This window comes from Opisthocomus hoazin, chromosome 11 (assembly GCF_030867145.1).
Source record: "Opisthocomus hoazin isolate bOpiHoa1 chromosome 11, bOpiHoa1.hap1, whole genome shotgun sequence".
NCBI classification, from domain to species: Eukaryota; Metazoa; Chordata; class Aves; order Opisthocomiformes; family Opisthocomidae; genus Opisthocomus; species Opisthocomus hoazin.
Genome location: NC_134424.1, coordinates 21,233,003 through 21,252,187, shown reverse-complemented (window position 1 = coordinate 21,252,187; position 19,185 = coordinate 21,233,003). Strand labels below are relative to the sequence as shown.

The window sequence follows — 19,185 nt, the reverse complement described above, 5'->3', positions numbered from 1 at the left end:
GTGAACAGTTAGCAGTGAAACTTTTGTTTACAGGGATTGAATATTTACCTCAGAGTCTGAAAGCTTACTGAAGTTGGGAGTTATATAGAATAAAATGCCTTCCTTGGCTCCAGGCAGTGTTACACCACGGAAGAACAAGATAAGCAGCATAACATAGGGGTAAGTAGCAGAGAAATATACCACCTGATGTGAAGAAACAAGACATTGTAAGTGTGGAAGGAAGAACGATCTGTGCTTGTTAACACTTCAAAATATTTGCTCCCTAAAAACACCATAGCAGCAATGGAAGCTGATTTAAAATTGAAGCATTTATCAATGGAAAAGCTTGGTGAGGACAGGGGAGTGCCTACTGCAGAGCTCCCTAAACAGCACGCCTACAAGGCAGGCAGCTGCTGCAGACTTCCCCGACGATGGAATTTAGTGGACTAAGATGGTTTTTGCACGAGGGGCTCATGCTTTTCTTTTTTTGTATTCCACAAGGGGGGCTCCCTAAAGCACGAGGTTCTAGTACTCGTATCCTGCTTGTAGAACAACATCTGTTAGATGAGTATTCTGCTCTCGGACAGCTGTTTTGTATTTTTAACACTCTCTCCTCACCCACATTATGATATAATTGCCCTACAGGATCCTACTCTCTTGCCTTTTCAAAAGCCCTATAAAAAAGGCACTATGAAGTCCAAAGAAACAGTCAGCCCTTTTGTGCCACCATCTTTGCAGGCAGGAGAAACGAAACGGTTTGGGCTGAGCTCAACTAGGCCATGTTCAACATGCAGAAGTGGGTCACAGTTACAACTACCTTGTCAAAAGTTAACAGTTTCTTCTTTCAGTGTGAAAAAATCCTAGTCCTCTACACCAGGCCTGAGGTCTTACAACCCAAGCCTTCAGCTGCCACCAGGCCTCACGGCCGTGATTTTTCATATCCCTAAGGTTTCTTCCTGCCATTCTGGGGAGAGGGAGAGGTATGTCCCAATGTCAGATGCTGTTGCCCTTTCCTTCCTGGAGAAAGGTCTGTCAATAATATAATTTCCTTTAATTCATTAGTAAATTCTATTTTGCACTCAGAAACCAGCCAGACTCCAAGAAGCACAGCATGCAAGCATGTCCGTGGTAAGAGCCACCTACGGCTCTCACTCAGCGCACGGATAGGAGGGAACAACTCGTACACGCAATACAGCTTCAACGCTTACTTAGATATCTAAGCCCAGCAAGAGCTGTGCAATAAATGCATGCTTCTCTCTGAAGCCAAGCCACTGCATCCTCACCCTTCTGCTATCCCAACTGGTGAGAATATTCATCCCAGCAACAAGCAGGCACATTTTTAGGAAATTTTATACCTGGCAAAGCTAAGAAGTCTATAAATGAACGTACCGTCCAAGAGTGTGGCCAGAGCTAGCTACAGAGGAGCCAGCTCGTTCAAAAACACAGTGCTGTATCAATTCAAGATAGATAAAAATGAAATACTTCACAGAGCTATTCTAGCAAAACTATCCCCAGTGCCTCTTACCTCAATAATTTTCAGAATATATGAGTAAAATGGTCATTTTTAATTGGAATGTATTTACAGCACTTTTTAATCTTACCTTTCCGGTCCAGCCTACCCCCTTCCAGATACAAAAATACACCAGAATCCAGGCAATTGCTAGAGTAATTGCTAGCGGCCATCGGATTTGCCCTGGCTTTTCCAATCCATCCGTCATTTGGTGCATGTTGCGTCTAGAATAAGCCAACAGAATGGTGTATTTGACAACTAGTTCAGAAGACAGTACATGAATGATAACAAGCTGATCCTTGCATAGGCACAGGAATCATACAGAGAAAAATTATCAGCTTACTCCCAGAATTCGACCACGGCACTTGTCATGTTGGTGGTGTTTGCTAAGGTATAATTGGAGAAGCAGCGGTCAGTGTTCCATGGGTTCTCACAGTGTTTCCAAGGAAGAGTCTATTTCAGAAAGAGAAAGAGAAAAACCTAGAGAGTCGAACACTTCTTAAGTGAGCACTACCTCAGGCATCTCCCTCTTTACTAGAAACGACAGTTGAGTGGAAAGCTAATATACTTCGAGTTCTGCAGCGCACCGATCTCCCTGGGGTGCACGTCCGCCACGTGAGTTATTTAACTTCATATCAATTGTGTGAATCAGATGTGAAAGTATTTCTTCCTTTCTTTAATATATCAGCCCAAATGCTCTGGAGCCTGACACCTCTCAGCATGCGAGAATATACTGAGTGCACTACAAGAAACAAGGGCAGCAGAAAGGACCTCCTGGAGGTCCTGTTACCTCTTGTTGCACTAGAGGTAATAAAGGAGTGAGGGTTATTGATTAGAGATTTCCATTTTCCCCTCACGTCAGGGGACAGTTAGAAAATTGTAAACTTTCTGTTTTTCTACATGCATTTTCTACATGCGTCCATTACATTAAGTTATCTTTCAGGAGTTCTGAGAAGCAGAACCTTTTTCCACATGATATCCATTAGAATAAACCTCATTTAGATACAACTTAGATATTCTTCTGATGGGCAGTCTTGGAAAAACCCTCTCACAGAACATGTTGTAGTGGGGTACTGCATGCTTTAAATACAAGGATAAGAGGCTTCAAGGCAATTAGAAGTCAATATTCATCTGATATGGGCCAGCACACCACTTCCAGACTATGACTGACCTTTCAAAGCAATAACAAATCTGAGGATAACAAAAAAAGGAAACGATCGTGTCGCTCCCAGGCAGTAATTAATGCAAATTTGGTCAAGGGACAATTCTTGAAAGCTGAGAACAAGCAAGCACGAACAAAATTTGTAGAAAAGACAACAATTGAACAATAATGCACTAATTATTGAGACTTATGTAAGACTGCTTCCTCAGATGGCCAAAACCCACAAATCAGGCAAGACCTACTCAGCTGATGAATCATCCTTGAGGGAAAAAAAAAGGCAGCTAAAAATAAAGTTAAGAGGGAAGAAAACAAAGCAAAAATAACAACAATCAGTGGAAGTTCGGGGATTGGGCTAGATGACCTCTAAGGGTCCCTTCCAACCCAAAGCATTCTACGATTCTAAGCTCAGAGCTAATCAAATCACAGACTCTCTGTTCCACTGCGACTTTTTAAATAAGCCCCTCCACTATTAAAACACATTGCAATGATACTGTTTCCCAGAGAACTAACACTTTTGTGGCTGCTCTTAAAGAAAAAAGAATAATCAGTTATACACCAGAATTCTTCTCATGGGAACGAGTGGACCGAAGGCTCCGAAGGGGTACTTGCACTCTTGTCAGCATGCCCAGGACAAGGAGATCAAAGTCTGAGCACGGCTTGCGGCTGCTTGGTAGGTGAGCAGAGCAGCAAGCAGGCATGCTTGCAACTAAAGAGCAGAGACTAAGTGAAACTAAAAGGGCACAGTTGAAAGAGCTGTGGTTCTGAAGATTAAGATGAGGAAATTTAAACAATTCGGTAAGAAAGAGAAGTCTGTGGCTCCAAAATAACCTATAATTATGTTTCTCCACTGACACTCTTGGAAAGGAATATTTTCCTCACAGTTTTCTATTCTACGTTTCTTGTGGAGAAAAAAAAATTACAAAGGGATTTTTACAAAGTAGTTCTCTCCTTTAGTAAGAAATGGTTTATCCTACTGATTTCTATGCATTTTGTGTTCACCTCACACCTTTACAGTGAGACAGATTAATCAGCTCTCTACATGTAACTCTGCTTTACATTCAACAAACAATTCCAACCCCCCCTCCGCCACACACACTTACAGTGGTAAAGGAATTATACAGGTAGTATATGGCCCATGAAATAATCACAATGTAGTAAATATTTAGCCAAAAGGAAAGGACTGCAGCAGCTAGTCCCACACCTGCAAAGAAAACAAAAAGATACAAAAGAAGGTAACTTCTAGTGACATCTGTACAAGTGTTGGCTGAAGAGCTGCAGTTCAGAAGGACAAACAGAACATATCGGGCAGATACCATTTACCAAATTTTATAGAAGCTGAGTTAAAATTTTAGAAGTACCATTACAAAAAGGCGATTAATTTGGCTGATAGGTCAGTCACCCATAAATTTCATCTTAGTGTCCGGTTCTGTATGTGCTGCAGTAAAGAGTTGCATCTGCTGTTGCTGAGATCTTACAGGCATTTTTTATTTCCGGGGAAAAGAGCTAGATCAGCTCATTCTCTGAAACAGCACTCCCTCAGAAACTTCTTGTAGATGCTTGCAAACTGAGTTAACAGACCAGCCAGCCATTTCGTACAGTGATCAAAGTGCTTGATGCTTAGTATAATGCTATTATGTCATCCCACACTAAAGAAATGTCAGGCGTTCCACAACAAGAAAGCCTTGTCTTCTACTCCACATGGAGACTTCTGGGGTATTTTAAAATATTCAGGCTGGTGACAGTTGCCACATGACACTAAACAGGAGGAAGTGCTCAAAATCATCAGAATAGTGCCAAGCGAGGACTATGCTTCACACTGCGCCCCTATCAACAGCCATAACTCCAGGAAACTTAAAATACTTACCTGGGAGAAACATTTTAATCTCTCTGGACTTTCCCACTACAAAATTTCCTAGAACAAAATCCATTCTAAACAAAATTGTAGCTCACCCTATGCTAACTGTCAGTCCTACTCTGTGAAGTAATTTATAAATCAATGAGTAACTTGCTTCTCAACTGGTCCAGAAGCCAGCTCAGGAGCATTTAAGCGTCAAAGAATTTGGGATTAGAGGGTGAAAAGCAGTTTGTGAGGTCTGTATGTCTATGCAGAATCTAGATTGAAACCTCGAGGTTCTAGCAATGAGCAACCTCAAGCTAGCTAAAAATCTAAGTATGGAGTGAGCTTGTCTTAAGCAATTCAGCATGAAATTGCCATCTTTGAACTGTCTGGCTTTTGAATTTCAATAAAGAACACCAGGAGATACAAACCTCTGTGACCTCAAACAGAAACAACGTTTACCAAATTGCCATGAACAGAATTCCATACCTGCTCAGGCAGCTATTGCTATATTTAATATGCTATTCTGAACAGGTTTTGTATGTTTCTTCCTAAAAAAAAAATAAAAATGTTTTAAGTTCAAAAATAAGTCTGTTGAGATTCTAATGCCTAACTCTTTTTATTTTTAATGGGGAACGAACAATATTCTAGCGTGTTCCAACTGTCAGTTACGCCTCAGAAAATCAGGGTTTCCTGTAAAAAATGATGGTTTAAGTAAAAATACGAAGGCACAAAAAAACCTCCTTTCCCTGACACTTTGTGCAACTTCTGCAACTTGGAAACAAGTAGAAAGTAATCCAAATTCACACTGTACCTTTGAACATTGGAGCAAGCTTCCACACTCCAAGGCCTCCTATAGATGTATACTGACCAAGGGAACACTCCAAAAGAAACAGTGGCACTCCAGCAAAAATCAAAGTAAGGAAATAGGGAATCAGGAATGCACCTAAAAAGAAGTAAGAAAAAGTCCGTTATGGTGGGGAAAAACACAACTGAGTTTCCACTGTTTCCATCCCTATTATAGATTAAAAGAAACTCACATTTTTTTTCTCTTAAGCGTAACTTTTCAAAAATGTTTGTGGAAGGCACACGTACATTTCTGAACCAGTATCTCAAGAGGTGAAAATCAGGGGAAAAATGTATCTCCTCATCATTGAAATATTTTCTGTTTAAGTAAAAGCTAAAATCCAAAAGACTGTGTATTTTGTTGCCTTCAGCTATCACAGGAGCGTGCGGATAGCACAAAGGCCTTAACCAGAACCGGCTGCTTTTCAGCTGAAGTTAGCCTTTTATGGTAAGCTGAGCGTCAGTATTAGAAGCTGTATGCAATCCCCTCAAAAACTCAATCCAAAAGACAGGGCTTTGAAGCGTTGGAGGGCAACGTGCTTTTGTTCTGCTCTAATGCCTGATGGTCTTTTGAGAGCACCTGCCAACTAGAAGCTAGAATAAATTCCAGAGCAGACCTCAAAGCAGAGCACCACACTCCAACATGGCTCCAACCCCCCTGGACAAGTGTAAAGCAAACAAACAAACAAACAAAAAACAACAAAAAAAACCCCAAACCCCGAACGTACCTCCGCCATTCTTCCCACAAAGGTATGGAAATCGCCACACATTCCCTAAGCCAATGGCATAACCTACACAGGACATAAGAAAGTCAAATTTTCCTTTCCAAGTATCTCGGTCCGGAAGATCCGCCTTCTTCTTCTGCACTTTTACTACCAAGGTTTTAGGCTTGTCGTTGGCGATGGAAGCATCGACCTCCGTGGAGATCTGTCCGTCGGCCACCTTGGTCCCGTTGGTTGCCATGTCTCTGGGTTTGGCGGGCGAGGCTCTGGCAGCGGCCGGGCGGGAGAGTTCAGCACCAGTCCACGTGGACAGCAGCTTTGCGGCTCGCGCTCACCCCAGCGGGCAGCGACGGCTTCGGCGGGAGAACAGCGCCGCCCGCCGGCCACGGGCGGGCTGGGCGCTATGCCGCGCGCCGGCACCAGCCTCCCGGCCGACCTGCAACAGACAAGGCCGCGGGGTCAGACCGGGGGGGGTCAGAGGCACCCGGGGGCTCCAGACAGGCTCCAGAGGCACCCCGAGGGGACTCAGAGGGGCTCCAGAGGCACCCTGGGGGATTCAGAGGCACCTGGGGTCTCCAGACCGGCTCCAGTGGCACCCCGGGGGCTTCAGAGGGGCTTCAGCAGCACCCCGGGAGGATTCAGAGGCACCCGGGGGGCTTCAGAGGGGCAGCGACCAGAGACCCCGCTGCGCAGCAGCCTCGCAGCGCGGGCGTCTCGCCAAAGGGCTCGGCTCTGCCCTGGGGATTTTTTCTCACCGGCTCAGTAGGAAGCAGGGCAGAACCGAGCCAGTCCGCCAAAACAAGCTCCAAGCCACAGTTACTCATTTTTGTCCCCCCACAGAGCTCTTATGAGCCTACAGAAACAAAGTAACTCTAAAGTACAGCACTGTACTGGAGGTAGCATATTTATATATATCATTTTATATATATCTCTCTATACAAAAGATGAAAGAGTAATGAGATTTCTGTTTGGCGGCCCAGTGAATAATACATATACCAGCCCCGAACCTGGGCAATGAAACTATTCCATTTTTTCGTTCCGCATGTAAAAAAGTGAAGGAGAGTTCCCACGGTTGTGCAATTCCTTCATTTATAGGAAGCTGTGGCTATCCAGAAATAGCATTTGACGCCTCCAATAGTGAAATAAAAGAGTTATGAACAGCGTGCCCATATCCAAAACTCCTTTCCCTAAAATACTCCCAAAGGAATTAAACAACAAATCAGATTAAGCAGCGGGACTTACTCCTGGGTAATAACGTTAAGTTTTGCATGTGGTTATAATTAGCTGTTAATATAAGACAAATGTTTCACTAAGCTTCAATTATAAGCACCGTAAGACAGCAGGCTGCAATAATCACAACCTCCTGTTTCCTACCATGAGTTGCATTCTTGCACCTTTTCAAGAACCATTACTGGTACTATACAAATTTTCAAAATCTAAACAAAGGAAAAATCAAGCAAGCAAATATGCATTATGAAAAATGAGCCGGGACATTTCAGTCAGCTCTGAAGTGCATGTAACTCCCACAAACTTCCACAGCTCCACTTCAACTGGAAAAACTACAGTCAGCTGGCAGCTATCGCATGTCGAGTATATGCCCATTCACGACTGACTGATTGTCTGCTTCCTCTTAGCAACTCCTTTTACCATAATGCCAGCCACCAGTCCTCAAACTGGAGACTGCAATCAATTAAACACTTGCCAGTGTGAAGCTGCACCTTATGGCAACGGTGGCCACGACGTCATGCAAAGATCAACAATAATTTTATTTACAGACTTGTGTAAAGGGAGATTGAGATTCTTAGCCGTTCACTTCTAATTGTAAATTGTGTTAAAAGAAACATTAAAAAAAACATGTAAAGATTCCGTTATAAACAATGCTTTTCTTCAGATCGTTGCATGATTATAATTCTTATTATAAGGCCACATCGAACAATCATAAAAAAGAAAAGTTTTCAGCGGTAAGCTGAAGAGGAATGAGCCATAGGTATTCTGGAGCAAGGAAAGAAACAAGGATCATGCTTGTAGCCTTCCTCTCTGTTCCACTTCAAGATGGAACTGAAAGTGGGAAACTCCATCTATGCACCGTCACACCCTCACGAGTCCTTCTGTGTACGGACAGGTCCCCTACACACAACTGTGGACTCAGTTATCCATATCGCGGTGCAAGCCTGTCCAGTGCTGTGTACCAACAAATGTCATTTCTAGCTGTAGTAAGAAGTTTGAGCATTTCAGGTACTGCATTTCCTTACACACGAGGAAATACAGATCAGCGTGCGGGTAAAAATGGGGCTCCTGTTCGGAGGCCAGATTGAGATCACGCTGGAGCTTTGACCTCCCCACCTCGATGTTTGTAGATCAATGGTGCAGAGGGCTCCACCAGTGCGCGAACAAATGTGCAGCTTGCCAGCACCACCTACTGATCAACACACAGAGCTGGAAGTGTTTCTAGCCCACATGGACTGTAGGAAGTAAAGGATCACCAGGGTGTTCCAGTACTTTTACCAACAGGTCCTGCACTAATTAGATTTTTTTTGTTGTTGTAATTTACATCTGAGTGGTGCTTTATCATCATCAGGAGCTTCCAAGTACTGGAAGAGGCTGAGTGTGTTGAAGATGCGTGGAAAAAGAAACCCAAAACAACATAAAAAACCTGAAATAACCCAACACTACACAAAGAGATACATATGTACCCGTCTGTCTCTTGTTTGGCTCAGAATCAGGGAGAAAGGCATCCTCACCGCCGGCACTCCAGGAGAGGATCTGTGCTGAATCTCAGAACTGAACAGCGAAGCCAACCGGAACGTGGACTCACCCCCCCACAGCTGCCAACAGGCTCCGCAGGCGAGTGCTGGGACCAGAGCCTGCCCTCACCGCTTCAGCCCTATCAGACTCCAGAGAGTTCTGGGTATGCGTTAAAGCCTCTGCTGAATAAAGTGAGTAATTTAGTCCAGGGTAAGAGACCATGACAATGACAAACCAGAGGGTTCGTTAGAAAATCTTCATTTTCTATTCCAGGTTCAAGCAAAGAACCTGGGTTTTTGTGAGTCCTCCTGGAGGAACGTGCCCAGAGCTGCTTCAACACTACTGTAAGGCTGAATGTCAGGCTGAACCTTCACAAAGCACCCCAGCAAGCGTGCAGACATCGGTATCGAGGGGGAGAGGGGTTTGGCAGGCAGTCTGATTGCTTTTAATACTAAGAGAGATTGAAAGCAGTAGTTGCAACAATGACACGTGGAGACGTGCTTAACTTTCTTGCACAGCACAACCTTTGGCAAACAGCCCACTGCACACACGGCCAGTATTCAGCAGCTCCGGGCAGCGGCAAGCCCAGGGACTCAGCAGAGGCTCGTTTGGAGAGGATGGAGGTGGGAGCTGACCAGTCTGCATCTGTCCCGTCCTACCGCAGCTGATGCCTTTATTCTATTTGGAGACCACGCTGGAGGTGGTCAGTGGTGTCAGTGCGTGGACATTCGTGCAGATATGGTGATACAGTAGATCAGCATCAGACACTGAAAAAATGCTTTTATTCCTCAGGCTTGAAAGTAGGTTTTTTTCCATGCTACGAAAAATAATTTTCCCCAAGCCTAAGAAATAATAAATTACCTAAATTAGCCCCTAACCTCCAATATACACTCTTCATACACAGTAGTACTTCAAGAAGCATGACTTGCGTACAAGAATCTGGAACTGGCAATACAGCAGCAAAGGTACTCGGTACATGTTCTCTAATCTGATCAGGCAATATCCCACAGCACTGGGATTTAAATTTAAAATTGGTCTGACATGGAATGGGACAGCAAGGCACTTATGTAAGCTCTGTGGGTTGGCTTGGGCAAAATGAAATACAAACTGTAGTTGTCAGGCAGCAAAGTAGGTACGACACTTGCTATGCAACGTTATGCTTTGCGGGAAGAAGGTGGGGAGATCTTTCAAATAAGTCAGTCTTTGCTTTCCTGGTTCCTTCATGCCAGCGCTGAGTGTGCTAGGAAGAGCACAGCAGCCTCCCACCACATTCCTCAGTGCACAATAGGGCTTCCTTGACTTCAGTTACTAGGGTTGCTCAGCCAAGAGGAGAAAGCCCTCTAAAACAGGGTTTTGGATACCCTCTGGTTGTCCTGCATCACCACCACATGAGAGAAGAATGACTCGAGAGAGCCAAGCACACATAGCAGCCAAGGTAATAAGCACAACCAGGGAAACTGGAACAAAGAGAGTGCCACTTCATGAATAAAAGCGTTTTTCTCCCTCCTGGTCTGCATAAAAAGTGGATTTGAAGAGTTTAGAACTGGCTGCATAAAATGAAAGTGAACAGCAATATTACTATTATCTTTTCCAAGTGATATCAAAAGGCAATAAAGAACAGTTCAGAAGTACACACAGTCAGCAGGAACCCCCAGTTCCTTTAAATGCTGAACCTCTGTTATGCCCAAAGCTCATTACTCCCTCCCCTCCAACCCATTGTGTTCCTCGCTTCTGGAGAGCAGCAGCTCCAAGGGCTCCACACAAGGCAAGACTACGGCAGCTCCATTCAAGAAATACTGAAGGAATGCTGTTAGATAAAATGCCGTGCTGGCTTCATAAAACTTTGAAGGTATTACTCCTCTAAACCGAGTGGGACTCCAGTTGAGCCCACTGTGGCCGTGGGTTATTTGCACTTTCAATTCTATTTGTACTGGGCAATCAAGTCAAGAGAACGCCATACATAGGTCAAGTTTCACAGCAAAATACATATCCCATGTCAGCAGTGTCCTGGAGTGTATGAAATCGGACTGAAATATAGAAAGTGTATAAAGAGGACTGCTGAGCTTACTGGACTTCCATTCTGAGATGTCCACAAGGAGAGTTTTGTTTTATCATTCTGTTATAGGAGAGATACTGTTTGGAACTCGTCAGCAAAATACTGCCACACAGACAGTGCACACCAGGTGGTACTACACATGCTTTTCTACCACATACACACAGCTGAAACCCATACGCTTTGAAGAATGCTGCTCCTAACTTTTCCTACTGGTACTTCAGATCTCTGTGAAAAATCTGGCCCAGTTGTGTGGACTTCCACAAAGCGTTCACGTGGATTCAATACTTCATGCAATGCTCGCTGGCCCAACCAGCAACCATGACAACTTTTGTTTCTTAATAGCAGGAAATTTTCCTTTATGTACAACTGCTAACTTGCATATAGAAACAGATCATCTAAAGGAAAAAAAAAAAATCAAGAAAGAATGAAAACAACCGACGAAGATAAAAAGCAGACTAATCCTTTTCCTTCTGGTTCACCTCTTCCAAACCTCCTTGTAGCCTCCGCCGTTCGCAAAAAGCCATCACAATTTTCAGAAGTGTGTCACAGTGCTTGTCCCACTACATCATTTTTTAAGATGGGTATGTGGAATCCGGCATCACTGTGACAACATCAGTCCTCAGCTGCACCAGCATCTGATTCCCCAGCTGAGTGCTCCACAGAGCTCTGGTCAACCAAATGGAAACTAAAGCTGACTTGGCCTTTTGCAATATGAAATAATAGCAGCAGCAAGAACAATGGGAGACTAGACAAACATGGGCAGGAAAAGCATCACTATTCCAGAATATGAACTACAGGCAATTTTATTTTCACCACAAAGAGGTGCAAAATTGCATTACCACTGTCCATATTTTCATTTTGACTTTATCTAAAGGAATTACAAAGGGTTTAAGTCTTGTGTAAATACTTACTTGTGGAAAAGCTTGGTAGCAACAGGGCCTTACCTGAAAAAAAATACTGCTAGATTTTAGGTGAATTTAATGGCATGAGCCTTTCTGTAATGGTTTTCTTGTGTTTAGCTTGCATAAACTAATAAAAAAACTTAGTGGTTCTTAATATTTTTACTGCCTAATAAAACACCACATGATTTCACCCAAATTCCTGTCTAGTCAGTGCAGCACATTAGATGTTCCAAAGATAATACAGAAACATATGAAGGACCTTATCTGGATCATTTGAAGTTGTCCCCAAACACAGAGTTGTATGTAGTACCTACATTAGATTGGTTGCTTGTCCAGAGCAGCTTGGTATTTTCCAGTTAAAAGCTTATTTTTTTCCCTTTACAAGTCCACATTTTGACATCTAACATAATCTTCCCTCTGACTCTCTGATTAAAAAAAAATTTTAAATCAGCTATACAGGAATAAGAGTGTCACAGATCTAAGCATCTGTCTGATTAAATTTGAACAGCCAGCTACACTTCTTTCACTATTGACAACAGCAGCACTTGCAGAAGGAAATCTAAATTACATATCCTCTGAACATCTGGTTGTAGAGCTGTACGTAGACATTCTCTATATGCTCATATGCATCTCTCTACTCTTCCCTCTTAACTATTTATACACCATGTATTTACTATGCTGAGGTATTTTTGAAAGCTATGCATGCTGACATGTGAAATGGTAATCCACAAAAGCTGCCGTGTTTGTGAGTGTGTAAAGTGATGTGACATTGTCAGCTGAGAGAAGGTGAGCTGCGTGCTGGAAAACCTTTAGAAGGTATATATAAAAGCATACAAGATGGAATAAAAACCTACATGCTGCACTACAAAGATCTTATTTTATGAACATTACTCTGGTTTGGCTGGGGAAAAAAAGTATGAACACTTGGCTGAATAGAGAATTATGAAACAAGCTTCAGGAAGATGTGCTTATGGTGTATTTCAGAAGCACACAACCATGTCTCCCATACGCCAATATTCCTCCTCCACCCCCACAGTCACCTCTGTTTCCAAAAAAGTTACCCAGAAGCGCTGCTTGGACTGGAGGTTTTTTAAATATAACAACACAACTAAAAATAAATATTGTCACATCACTTATTTTATGCAAAAAGTATAGTCATTCCAGTAACAAGAGGCAGGGCTGGCCAAAAACCATGGCTTTAATCAAATCACTAAGAAGGTATCTAAATGAATACACTTAAAGAAATGAGTTTTGAGTGCTTTTAAGCACGTAAAGCTTGGTCAAGTTTGTATCTTGCAGTGGGATCCAACATGACTAGTATTTGCTGAATTTTTTCATGGTGCTGGGACATGCCTAGTGACATGCTCTTCTCTGTCACATGTGACTTCTCTGATGTCTAATACAAGCTTGTACACTGCAACTTTTTGGGAAACGGATTAACCTTCCTATCTTGCCTCTAATTGATTTTGTGAAGCTTGTAAATAGAAGTCTTTAAGATGTTAGATTCTTCTCTCTCAAATACACCTGACCCTGATCAACAGGTTCAGAAGTTATTGGGAGCAAAGCAGTAGGCAACAGGGTGTCAAATGATTGCATGCGCCTTGCCTCCTCAAAGTCTAATGACACAACAGGTGCAAACTGTAGATCTACAATATCTTAAGTAGCACTAAAATGTCAATCTCACACCTCAGACTACAACATATGTCTGGAAGGCATCAGTTTGGGGGGAAAGGCAAATGGGATGGAAGTGGCAGGAGCTTCATTCCCTTGCCCCTGTGTAAACATTTACGGATAGATTTCACCCATACTGAAGAAACACACTGACACCTAGTCCTCCAGGCTCTAAGACATGACATGAAAACTCATCTGCTTTCTCCCAGTTCTAGCTACCCTTAAAAGAACAAATTTTCGCTCTAGCTACCCAGTAGAGCCTGCATGTGAAGGAAAGAAATAAAATAGTTTCCTAAAAATATTCTGTCTTGCCCCTTCTTATGATGTGCATTTCTATAGCATTTATCTGTCTCTTAGGGGATGCACAAGTTGTCACAAGAATCTAAAGCAATGATAAGGATGGCACGTAAGTATGACTTGAAGACAGACACACCACTAACAAAGAAGAAAAACTAGCAACTTTGCAATGTTCCAGTCTTCACATGCAAGAATGATTCAGTACTTCAGAAACAAAGATGAAAAACAAAAGTCAAAACACATCATCATAACTGCTCACATTTCTGTGGCATACAGAGGTCCCTTCCGAGATATCTGTGTAATTTTGAGCCCAATCCACAAGCATTTACTCGCTAATCCTGCTTCTGTTCAGTAATGAGACTTACAATCAGCTTCTGTAGTGCACAGAGCTCTCCTGGTGTGAAATTCACTCTTGACATAAAAGATACAAAGGTCTAACCTGCAGAAAGAGCTTGTCTCTTACACAGTATTGCTATTAGGACATATTATGGTCAGATCCTTAAACGAATATTTATCTCTTAACCCTCCACAAAAATGTTTCACAGTTGTTTTTAAAGAACTTACTAGCAAAGCTATACCTTTGCAATTAAAAGGGATTCTGTAATTATTCAGAAAAATCCACAATAAAATACAAAAAATAGAAACAAATGAGAAACACGAGTTGCAAGATCTTGAAAAGTGCTGGCCATATAGCCTGCAGTAAGGTCATTTTTGAAAGACAATAAATTTTGTTCTTCTTTTTAACATCAGAGTAAAGATAAAGCAGAACGCCCTTGCACCACAAGCGCAAAATTATCCTGACAATCTTGCGAGTCTGCTTGAAGCCTGTTTCAAAAATTGCAGTATTTCCTTATAAGCCTGTAATAATTTTCCCATCTGGACCGTGTATCATTTTTATTTAAAACAGACAATTGATCACGGAGGGAGACGCAAGGAGAGAGAAGCTTTTTCCACCCATTGTGGAATTACATAAAAACTGAGTAACTGATAATCAGTCTCCTCCAAGGCTGATTAACGTTACTTCTCAATCAATCCCAATGATTTTAAAAAGGCTGGTGGTAGTTACACATTATTTATTATTTCTCAGCTCACATTAGTACAACGTGCCCCTACTACTCTATATTTACACATCAAAAAAAATTCTGGGCCAAACTTTGAACAGATTTCTAGCAATCTACAACAGAAGCAAACACCTTTACAATGTGGGGTAGCTACTTGCTTAGACACTTTGGTTGTTGAATATGGTGTTTTCTTTGTTGTTTCCATTGTTGTATTCCTTTGCAATAACGTCTTTGTCACAATTTCTATTATTAGCCTCTAGACTGACTACTGCAACAACATCCAATAATTATCACATACTGCAACCACACATCTACTCCTAGCTTCACCACAGTCAGACAGTCAGTAAGACTTGCTCTAGATAAGCTGCCTAGCTAAGGACAGCATTCCCATACTTAGCTGGACTCTTGGCTACCGGTTGTACTCCCATCCATCTGAAGTTCTATAGAGCAGGGTAATAACCTGTTACTGCTGTGTAAAAATGTGTTTGCCCATTGTTCTTCACATCTTCACATTAGCTAAGTATCATTCTTTAGCCCTAATTGGTATTAGTAGGCATCTGTATTGTGCAGACGCAAACGCCTTCCCTCAGAGCCCACGTGGCTTTCAGCATACAAAGTGCAACTGCTAGGGAACATGGAGAGGTTCAAAAACAGCTGGTGACAGTCAGCACGCTGGTCGATGCTAAGACAGGTTCCAGCATGCCCTTGCTGACATCCAGAAAATAACCCAACGTACCAGGTCCCTCTTGGCCACAGGAACAAGCCAAATACAAGTTCAGTGGAGGAGGGGATTTACTGTCCTGCTCTGAACTGCAGAAATCAAACACAGTCCTGACTTACAGGTACTGACAATCACATGACTGCTCCCCTTACATACCTCTTTCTCCCATCCACCCCTCTCCCCTTTACCACCCTCATCTCCTCCCAGGCAAACAGCCTGCCCGTCTACTTTTTCCCCACTGGCCCCCATTTTGCACCCTTATTTGGTATTTGTGATACAGTTGCCCCAACAGTTCCTGCCCTGGCCAGAGCAGGAGTAGCTGCAGATGGGAGTTTGGCAGTTTTGACTTCCTGACTTGAAGACGTTGAACTTCTGCTTGCTCAGAGAACTCCACAAAGACGAGACCTTGGAGACACACCAATGCAGGAAGCCAGGACAGAAAAAGGGAGCAGCAAGTGCAAGAGAAAAGCAAAGTAATTTGCCCATGCAGTAGGCTGGGGCAGAATGTAGAGCGGTTTCGTTGAGTGCCAGTGGAATTCCCTAGCCTTCAATAATAATATTGCTATACTTTTCTAATGGCCTCTTTTTATTAGCGGCACGTACAAGTGATTATGTATGAAATACTGTTTGCCTTGTGAAGGCAAATAAAGGCACATAAAGGCTCCAGAAAAGATCACAGCCTCCCCCTACACAAGAAAAAAATCTCAGTGTAAGTTACTGGAGGTAGTGTTTGTTATTTAATCTTTACCAATCTGGTAAGTCACATGTTATTTCTCTTCTCAAAGAAGAAAATACCCCGATATGCTACAGCTACATTTGCTGGCAGGGAGCTGTCTCTAGGTAGCCTAGAGATGGAGGAGGTGGTCCTGCAGTGTTGCTGGAAGGGTGCCACGGCACGAGTTGGACTGGAGCATGGCAGCACCTCTCTTAGTGAGACTAGAGAGCTGCTCAAACTGCTCCTTAGAAAAGGGCAGGAGTCTGCAGTCTGCACAGGCTGGTGGACACAGGAGGGAAGAACTAACTGTATGAAACTACCAGGCCAGTTCCCCTTAGCTCCGCCCAATCTGCCATAGCCAGTCCTGGGGCAGCCATCAGATTAGGATTACTTATGTTAGAAGCCTATGAAAACTGCCACACTGCCTAATTCGTCGGGAGCTGCCACATCCCCGAAGACCTACATATTTCCTTTGGTGAAAACACGATATAAAACACTCTACCTTCCTTCTCTATGTGCTGATCAAGTCTCCTGGAATTTTGGTTGGTTTGAGGTCTGTAAGCGTCTCCCATCTGTCACTGTGTAATTTTTTTTTCTTTTTAAATATTACTGTTTTGGGCAGAAGTAGTCAGAAACACATTGCTCCACACATCAGAAAGAGCATCACTCCTCTCTGAAGTTTCCCATATTTAATACACACACTGACTCTTGACCACCAACCTGTGAGTGACTCCTGTTTCATACCAACACTCACAATATTGCGCTGCTACGAGAAGCCCACTGTTGAAGGCAGGAGTTGCAGCAAAGGCAACGCTACCTCTTGCATGCTGGATGCCCTGACCAAGCTTTCAAAGTCCAAATCCACAGAATCTGATCCAAACACCCAGAATTTCACTGAGTGAACAGTGTTCCTCAACCTATAACTTCCCATGTAATTCCCAGTACCCAATCAGGCCAAATTTAGACCAGGTACTGTCTTAAAATGGGTATCTAGTCTGAAAAGGCTGCTGTTAATTCTTAACAGTTGAAAAGGCTTATCTTCACCAGTGGGGAGAGGGGAAAGAGAAATAAAACTTAAAAGAGTGTTCAGTGTTTTTTATTAGCCTTAAAAAAAAATAGGCAAGTTTCAATTTCATGCTTCACTATGAAGCCAAAAGGACTAGAAAAACAATTTCTATAAAATGATGAAGAAAACAGTCACAAAACTTCAAATGCTGTTGTTTAATAAAAGCAGCAGAGTTTGGGTAACAAAAATACTGCATTTTTGTGCTGGCTGTTTCCCTTAGTTTAATGTACTACTACTGTCACCTCCAGTTTCTAAATTTGGGGATATCTGGGTTTGTCTTCAATCTTAAAAACACTCCCTAAAAGGGTCATGGACAAATTATTCTTCACAGGATGACACCTTGGCATATCTGAGATCAGATTTTCTCTGTGTGACTGGACAAATTGCTTTGGATTACATCCAGAGTGCAACATTCTCTAAAGCATAGAGACCTACCCAGCATACAGGATCCGCAAAGCTCCATGCATCAGACTCCGGCCTAGAAACACATTTTGACAAACAGAGAGGTAATGGTCCACATTTAGAGGCTGGGTCTGCCATCTTCCTGCAAGTCAAGCTTCCTTCAATTTGTATCACTTTATTGCAATTCATTTTTTCCCCCCACAACTCCCACAAAAACATTATTCAGTTTCAGCAGCCACACACAACACAGACCTGAACTTCATCCAGCCTGGTGGAGAGGAGGCAGCTATGGCAGATGCTCCGTTTCCTAGTTTACCAGCCTATCGGCTCACAATAGCAACTGCCAACACTGCTAATTCCAAACGATTATAATTTTGGTGCTGCCTATACATTTTGGATCATGGCTTATTTTAAACAGCCCTATTTTCTGAATAAGAATTGAATTTTCATTTGTGATTCTTACAAGCAGTTATCACATACTGCAAACCAAACCAAAAAGACTGCAGGCACATGCAGATACATGCAGGCACATACAGTTAGGCCTCTTTCAGCAGAAACTAGAAGAAACACACCCTTTTGGAGAGGGGTGCAGAAGAGAGAGAAAGAAAAGCCCTGAATCTGAGGGCTTTTCCGATATAGCTCCAAGCTAAAGCCACATTTTCTTTCTGTTCTATTTTTTTTGATCCTCAAACCTCAATCCAAACCTTTAAGTTTAGATGGGATTTCATTTTGAACTAAAAGCAGTTTAAATGGAAACAAGAAATTCTCCCCTCTCCCCACCTGCCAAATCATGAATTTGAAGCTGCAATATTGAGGTGCCTAGCAAATCTATAACACTTTCTGGCTTGAAGTGATAAGGACAATCAATCAGGAAGCTCACTCTGAAGGTGTAAGATAAATGGAACAATTTACTTTCGTTTTGCTTAAAAAAAAGGCAAAAAAGCTCAAGATAAATTTGAGAATTTTGCAAGCGGTCAATACATGAAAACCAGACATTGTTGGTTTTAACTGATGGCTCAATCACCTCAATACCAACGGAGCAAGATTCCACTCCTGTCCCAAATTATTTTAAGGCTACATTGAAAGCCTGTCTCAAGATAAGTAGTGGGTCAGATTCTGCTCTAAAAAGTTGGCATCACTCTGAACAAACCAGAAATGCACTGTGTGTTTTGCAGCTATGTATCTGAGCCCTAGTTCCCTTAACAACAATTCAGCAGCATCTCAGACTCTACTTTCTGTAATTAAATATCGTTTCAGGGACGCAAATCTTCTTTTACATGCTCCATATATTCATGGTAGCAAGTCTTCTACACATGCCAATGGGGCTCATATTTGCCCTTGGCAAGGTACTAAACCTGCTCTGTGTGCAGCCCCTACTCATACAGGTTTCTTGTGCATCTTGCTGGCACTTCAGCTGCAGATCCTGGGCTGAGGGAACTCGGGAGCCCTTGGTCAAGAGATCCCTTGGTCTAGGGCAGCCACACCTGTGCAGT

At 42.7% G+C, this 19,185-nt stretch overlaps 1 protein-coding gene across 1 annotated transcript in view; it reads right to left on the bottom strand.

Annotated features, from left to right (window-relative positions):
• SLC6A1 (solute carrier family 6 member 1) overlaps positions 1-19,185 on the bottom strand; it is a 64,335-nt gene that overhangs the window by 14,504 nt on the left and 30,646 nt on the right. Inside the window, exons 2-7 of the mRNA XM_075432755.1 lie at positions 6,063-6,492; positions 5,303-5,434; positions 3,752-3,852; positions 1,833-1,942; positions 1,581-1,713; positions 49-183 (exon numbers count right to left, since the gene is read on the bottom strand). Coding sequence (XP_075288870.1) covers positions 49-183; positions 1,581-1,713; positions 1,833-1,942; positions 3,752-3,852; positions 5,303-5,434; positions 6,063-6,297 — 846 coding nt within the window. The 5' untranslated portion in view covers positions 6,298-6,492. The remainder of the gene's footprint in view (positions 1-48; positions 184-1,580; positions 1,714-1,832; positions 1,943-3,751; positions 3,853-5,302; positions 5,435-6,062; positions 6,493-19,185) is intronic.